This window comes from Neolamprologus brichardi, chromosome 6 (assembly GCF_056152115.1).
Source record: "Neolamprologus brichardi isolate AB-2024 chromosome 6, ASM5615211v1, whole genome shotgun sequence".
NCBI classification, from domain to species: domain Eukaryota; kingdom Metazoa; phylum Chordata; class Actinopteri; order Cichliformes; family Cichlidae; genus Neolamprologus; species Neolamprologus brichardi.
The window spans coordinates 29,430,561-29,437,609 of NC_142109.1; the positions used below are offsets into that span (position 1 = coordinate 29,430,561).

At 37.7% G+C, this 7,049-nt stretch overlaps 1 protein-coding gene across 1 annotated transcript; it reads left to right on the top strand.

The window, feature by feature from the left end:
* The first annotated feature begins 3,817 nt into the window (after positions 1-3,817).
* On the top strand, positions 3,818-6,045 carry cep20 (centrosomal protein 20). The gene is made up of 4 exons (XM_087842608.1): positions 3,818-3,879; positions 4,592-4,789; positions 5,060-5,144; positions 5,467-6,045. The coding sequence occupies exons 1-4, from the start codon at positions 3,852-3,854 to the stop codon at positions 5,573-5,575; spliced, it is 420 nt and encodes a 139-aa protein (XP_087698734.1). The 5' UTR covers positions 3,818-3,851; the 3' UTR covers positions 5,576-6,045.
* The last annotated feature ends 1,004 nt before the right edge of the window (positions 6,046-7,049 follow it).

Here is a 7,049-nt window from a genome sequence, read left to right on the forward strand (position 1 = left end):
ATTGAGACCACAGATGTTTCCCCCCACAGTTTATTGTTTTACTACTAAAGTGATGAGTATACTTTTAATAATCCTACAGCAGTAATTAATCACAGAGCTGGGAGATGAATTGAATTATGATTTAAATCACAACTCTGGCTTTTAACAACTAATTAAACAAGATCATTGGGATGAACCGTTACGGTTAATCGCTCAACCCTGTGACCTGAGACATCAATCAGTGAAAACTGTGGGCTAATAAGGAGCGTCAGGTGCCTTCTGAAGGTGGGTGTGATGTTTAAAAGGAAGTGTATCCTTCTCTTTGATGTCTACTTTAAAAATGCATTTATTTTAAATATATCTACATTTCAGAAAATCTCATTGTTCAAAACTGAGTAAATTCAAAATGTTTATCTTGATCACATGTCAAATGATAAAAATTTCTTGTATTTAAAATGTCAAAATGTGGTATAGTTATATTCTTGTCTGGTAACAATAATAGACTGAGCTGGCTCTTTTTTTCTCCTTTAAAAAATGTTACATTGTCTTCCTCCACACATGAATGAATGTGTGTTTTGAAATAAGTCAAGATATAAAACTATCACATTCTGCTTTATTAAACTTATTCTGCCATGTTCAGATTTTTGAAAGGTTTCAAAATAGGTTACACATTTAAATGAAACAGGAAGTTGGTGAACTCACAGACAATGAAAACAAACAGAAATCAGGGCATGAAACTGAAACATTTTTATTGATATTGTGGCATGCAGAGGAATAGTGATGTGCGAATCATGAACGAATCGTTCAGTACTCGAGAATCACTTTACTGACTCGTGAATAATGATTCACAAGTCCAACTGACTCAGTGACTCATTCCTGTTGCTATTGGCAAACTAATTTCATTAGTAGAAATATATCTAGCTTATAATTAACATTGTGTGTGTGTGTGTGTGGGGGGGGGGGGGGGGGGGGGGGGAATCAACAGCCAGTTTCTTAACAAAAACATTTCTGCTCTGAACTGGAAGAAAAAACTCTGAGTAGAAAGCTCACATCAAGACAATAGCTTCCCAGTTCACAGTAGCATTGCTCTGCTAACATGCTAACAGCACATTTGAGTTACTCACCCCCGCCCTTCCTGTGCTGAATCGTAGCATAAGCGAATCACGCAGGACTCACTCACCCCCTCCCCCTATCAACCCCAAGTTGATAGGGGGAGCATTTTATTAAACCTTGCTGGTGCTACAATGTGCTTCAAGGGTCAATAACAGCATAACAGAACTCACTTATGGTACTGCATTCTTGCTATAAAACAATAACTGTCAGTGACTTTGTACCATATTATAAACACAACATTGAAGATAACAGTTAACCTTACAGTAATTCCTGTATTACTGTAAGGTTCGGTACCTTACAGTATGAAAAAGAAAAGCCCAACAGACAAACTCCTCTGAGCAAGTATTTGGCGACAGTGGGGAGGAAAAACTTTCTTTTAAGAGAAAGAAACCTCCGACAGAACCAGGCTCAGTGAGGGGACGGCCATCTGTCACGACCAGTCCGGGGATTTTCATAAATCACTCGATGGATTAAAGAGCTATTATTGATATCAGTGATAGAAAGCTCCAAAACAAGAAGAAGAAGAAGGACAACCTGACTGTTTACCTTAGTTTTGTTCAAGCTTCGAACAAAGCAGCAGTGTATAACCACTTAATTTTAATTAATTGTTCAGTAAACATTTCTCTGAGGGACTGTAAAGACCTCATTCTATTATACAGCATTTCATTATATTTGCCTATCATTACTTGGCAATAGATCGGAATAAAACAGGGACATATGTCTATTAAATATTTTACATTATTTTACATTTTCCTCTCAACAATTCGCTCTCCTTCATTTCTATCAGGGTTTCCCACACACATGTTAAGATCTGGGTAAATGAACAGCTGCTACTGCTGGACCTGTAACTGCGAACGATCCATTGAGGGGGATGTTTTTGGCGTTGCCTGTGTGTGTCTCATTGCTTTACACTCGCTGTCCTGGAGAAGCTCCCAGAAATCTTAAATACTTTCAGTTAGGAGTGTAGTGTAATAGGTGATCCTAGCACCAATGATACTGTTCGTCAGCAGTCCACTTTTATCAAACCCAATTCCGATATTGGGTCACATTGTGAGACGTTTTCTTAGGATCCTTAGCCTTCACAGGTGTTAGGTTCATATTGAGGAGGGATAGAGGAGGTAATCAACTTCCATAATAACAACACTGGTCCGGCCGGGTGGAGTCAAATGATGATTTTAATGACACGCGTGGGAAGACCGCCACTGTACGCAGACAGTGTCGATCCCCAACTTACAGAGCATAAGCAGGTGTTTTATACCTTTCAGGGCTTAAATTTACTGACGCCCTTAAACGTCACTCAGATACAGTTCATACATAGGATTCAAAACCACAATGACTTAAGACAGTTTAAAAATAACATTGTCTCCATCTCCACAGCAGATGCTTGCAGTCAACATTCTGACTTTCACTTCCCGTCTGGAAAACCCTGCAAGAAACTGTTCCTCTTTTTGCAGAGACAACAAGAAACTATTCCTCTTTTACAGACACAATTTTAGAGTTACAAGCAAACATGATTAACCTCTCACCTATACATGAGATAAAGTCTACTGTGTGTTTGTGTGTGTGTCATCATGAACTGCACTCAGTTTCAACTTGTAACCTTTTCCACCAGACAGAAGGCCAGCACGTACACATTTAAGATTATAACAAGCATTCAAAAGCATTTAAGATTATAGATTCAACTCAACAGTTTAAAGTGGTTATAACTGCACCTGTAATAAAGGCTAATTGGGTACCAATATGTTTAAACATCTAAATACAATATCAATACTGCAGATTGTATTATTAATGCAATGGTAATGATGATTATTATTAACAATAGCAGTAAAATAATTTCTAATTGCTCACACAGGCCAGCTGTAAAATTTGCAATCTTAGTTTCATTCACATCTTTGACCCATTCGGGGACTGCTTTTCTCTATTTAGAAGATACAGTATTTACCTAAATGTGTCAGGTATACCAGTACATTTGCTGCACATGTACACTCACTGGAGTCTTGTGGATATACAAAATGCCCTCTGTTCCTGTCAAACAAAAGCTTTATTTTAAATGACTTGATCTCAACATAGACATTGGTCAGAAATGGTCATTTGAGTGTTTTTTCCAAGGAACACACCTTCGACTATACAATTTTTAGCTCTGAGGAGAGCTAAAAAGGTTCTCCAAGTGATAGGGCGGTGGACCACTCAACCTTGATGTTTGCTGTTTTTGCATTGCTCTCCTAAACCCAAAATAGTCTTCTGTTCCACTTTTGTGATTTTATTTCTTCTATCCCTCTTATAACTATTTTATGGCTGATTTTAATATTTATATTTACCAGGCTGAACATCTGAATTTTGACCTGTATGAGAATCCCTTAACCTAACCATGTCTCAGTGTGGTCAGACTCTTTCTCTTTGACAGACTATTTATGATCATAGGTTATTGCATTTGATGTCAACTGTGCCTTGCCTACTCCTAGTTTTAAGTGAGTTTTAAGATTTTGAATGCTCTGCTCACTTCAATAATATTTATGATATGGTCAATCATTTCATTGCCATGTGCTTGAGTGCTCTGAAGCAAATTTACCTCTAAAGCTCAGTCATGTTGTCCTTCAAACCCCCTAAAAAAATCACAGTAAAAATACACTTGTACATAATGTGGTCTTCCATAAAAATTATGATTTTTTTAAGTCTTCTCATGTTATCTTCCTGAGTTGTCTCTCGCCACCTGTTGGGGCGCTAGTTTTGGAAACGCTCATGTGGGAACACTCGTTGCGATGGCGACCATCACTGAACTGAAGTGCGGTAAGAGCTCACTGCCGTTAGCATAATTCATTATTTTGTTTCCTAACTAGTATCCTAATACGATCTCAGATCAACCCACATAATTTTAGATGTTATTTTACAAGCTAGCGAAAAGCTACGAACACTGGTAAACTATAAAACACAGAAACATCCTTACCAGCCTCCATTCAAAAGTTTAATAAGTCAGCTACCTAAATGGCAGTGGTTTTAGGGATATTTTAAGCATGAATCAACCCATTTCCGCCTTTATTGTTAACACCTATAATTCGATTCGGCATACCTAAACTCGTAATATACTTTATTCGATCTAGATTTTTTCATGAAATTTTCGCTGCTCGCCAGCGCTAACAGCTGCTAGCCAGCTAGTTCAGAGTTAGGCTAGTTAGCATAGGGGGAGGATATGTAATAAACATTTTCATAAAAATAAGAACAGATTAATGGTTGAGAATTACTACGATTTAAAGAGTGTGTTGTGAAGATATTGACATGAATATGAGTTGTTATCGAAGCGGTCTATAGCTTTAAAAATACCAAGAATATGTTAAATTGGTAATTTTTTGTACGGTATACGTCGTACAAAAACATCCCGCTTTCATTCGTTAGCTAAATTTACTGACCAAACAGATTCGTTGTACCCATATGGGTTGTTTAGTTTTCCAATCTATTATCCTTTTTTTGGTTTTTTGCTGTGTTAAAAATGAGAATATTTTAGCTTTGAGGGAAACGCTGGAGTCTCGCGGTGTGCTGGGCCAGCTGAAGGCTCGCATCCGGGCGGAGGTGTTCAGCGCCCTGGATGACCAGCGTGAACCGCGACCTCCCGTGTCCCATGAAAACCTGATCATCAACGAGCTCATCAGGGAGTACTTGGAGTTCAACAAGTACAGATACACAGCGTCTGTGCTTACTGCAGGTGGGTGAGGTCAAAAAAAGTGCAAGCTCAACATTTTTTTAATTTTTTTTTTTTTTTACAAACTTTAACAACTGTAACTACTATTATTATGGTTATGATTTATTACCTACGACCATTCAACTGCTTGTCAACACAAATGTATAATCAGCCAATCACATGGCAGCAACTCAGTGGACTCAACTATGTAGACTTGGTCAAGACAGTGGCTGTCATAACCAGCAGCTATTGTTGAGAAAAGTGAATATTTTTTAGCACTGTTTGTTTTCTCAGAGTCGGGCCAACCCGAAGTTCCTTTGGACAGACAGTTCCTGGCGAATGAGCTGAAAGTCACTGAGGATCCAAGCTCCAAGTCAGTGTAAGTGTAGAAAGCAGGATTTAAGAAATCCCAGTACAGTCTGCTCCTGAACATAATGTTCAAAAATTAGCTGAACTCTTTGGGGAATGTTCAGAGTGGGCGTAACAATTTGACAGTGTCCCCATGAATCCTCATCATAGTTGTGCACTGGCTTGATGACTTGGGAATTTATTCTAATTTTAAAAAAAAAATTAGCACTTATCTCCATGTACCGCCAGGAAAAACTGAAAGGCGTACAATTTAAAATAATTACTATCAGTCACCTATTTTCCTTCTCTAATGAAAACTTAATTACAATTCATTTGTTTTTTTTATTTTGCAGACCTCTTCTATATGGCTTAGTGTCCCACTTTGTGAACAGCAGTAATAAGGGAGGGAAGGTGTTTCTGCGAGGCGCTGCTGCCGTTAACACTCCTGGAACTGATGCCTAAAGTTTACTATGTTGTATCTCGCCTCTGTCCTTGTAGTTATTCAGCCTTTACAGCGTAAAGTCTGTAAGGTCTTGTTAGCTCAGTAATCTTTGTGTCTTTGTTATAAATTGCCAAATGTTCTTTGTGGCCTTTTTTACATTTTGAATTTATTATCAGACTTTATATTATAAATTAATAATATATATGTGACTAATACTTTATATTAGTCACAGTGTAATCCTAATTGTTTTTGTCATAGTTGAGTTAAAGGATTGAGATTACATTTGTGATGTATTTGGTGTTTCATTTTGTAAATATGTGATATTTTTTGACTGATTTTTAACAGTGTAAAAATAATAAAATCTTTATTTTTGTTCACCAACTGCTGATCTCATTCTCCACCATGTGGTGGCAGTGTCACCACAGACCAAACTGAAGTCTGCTGTTTTCATAGGATTAAACAACTTTCCTATTTTTTCAGTCTTATGCAGCAAATCATTTCTAACATGCAAACCAACAGTACTGGGTTTGATTTGTTGGTTGGTCTGGTTCACTGGGGCCTCCCTGTGCTTGCATGTGTCCTTCCCAGCATACACACCACATCTCACACTCTGATAGCTACGATAGAATCCGGCCTCACTGCATCCCCGAATTAGATAAACAGCTAAGGAGATGAATGGATGGACATGTTACACTGTAACAGGTCCTAAAAGACCTTACACCATTGAAGATATTGAGAGCAGGATCTTGAGCATAAAAGTTGCAAATATAGCAGAGACCACAGCAAGTGCACTTTAATTAAGCTGCATGCATTAAAACATGCCTCTGAGGCGATCATACAGCTTGTACATTGATATGAAATGTTGCAGGCTTTTCCAAATTTACAAGACTTATTCATTGTGAATGCAAGCACTTTCTCTTTTACAGTTTTCATCATAGGGTGATTAAAGTAGCTGCTCCTCAACGCTGACCAAAATAACACTTTCCTGTGATTGTTTTAGCGGCCATTGTGTTGTTGTCTGAAACTAAACCCACCCATGATCCAAAGTTGTGCCCTTCAGTTGGTCTAACTGTATTTACTATGGCGAATTGGTCCACATATGCTTATATAAATGAACCTAAACTAAGGTGTAATGCATCTTCCAGACTTTATTCTGCAGCTTCTCTCTTTTTTGTTTACTTCTTTTTCTCATTTGCTTGCTGCAGCTTAAGAGAAAAGGCAACGAGGTCATTCTTACCTTGATAATTTTATTTTATCTGACCCCAAAGACCACACAACAACAACAGTAAATCAACAAAACTTAATTATATCTACAGTGGGGCAAAAAAGTATTTAGTCAGCCACCGATTGTGCAAGTTCCCCCACTTAAAATGATGACAGAGGTCAGTAATTTGCACCAGAGGTACACTTCAACTGTGAGAGACAGAATGTGAAAAAAAAAAAAAAAAAAAAAAAATCCATGAATTCACATGGTAGGATTTGTAAAGAATTTAT

What these genes read in the sequence shown, in the direction of transcription:
- cep20 (XM_087842608.1), top strand. Translation starts at nt 3,852, where the DNA reads ATGGCGACCATCACTGAACTGAAGTGCG. An exon ending in CATCACTGAACTGAAGTGCG is followed by an intron (nt 3,880 to 4,591) that starts GTAAGAGCTCAC and finishes AGAATATTTTAG; the next exon opens with CTTTGAGGGAAACGCTGGAG. An exon ending in AGCGTCTGTGCTTACTGCAG is followed by an intron (nt 4,790 to 5,059) that starts GTGGGTGAGGTC and finishes TTGTTTTCTCAG; the next exon opens with AGTCGGGCCAACCCGAAGTT.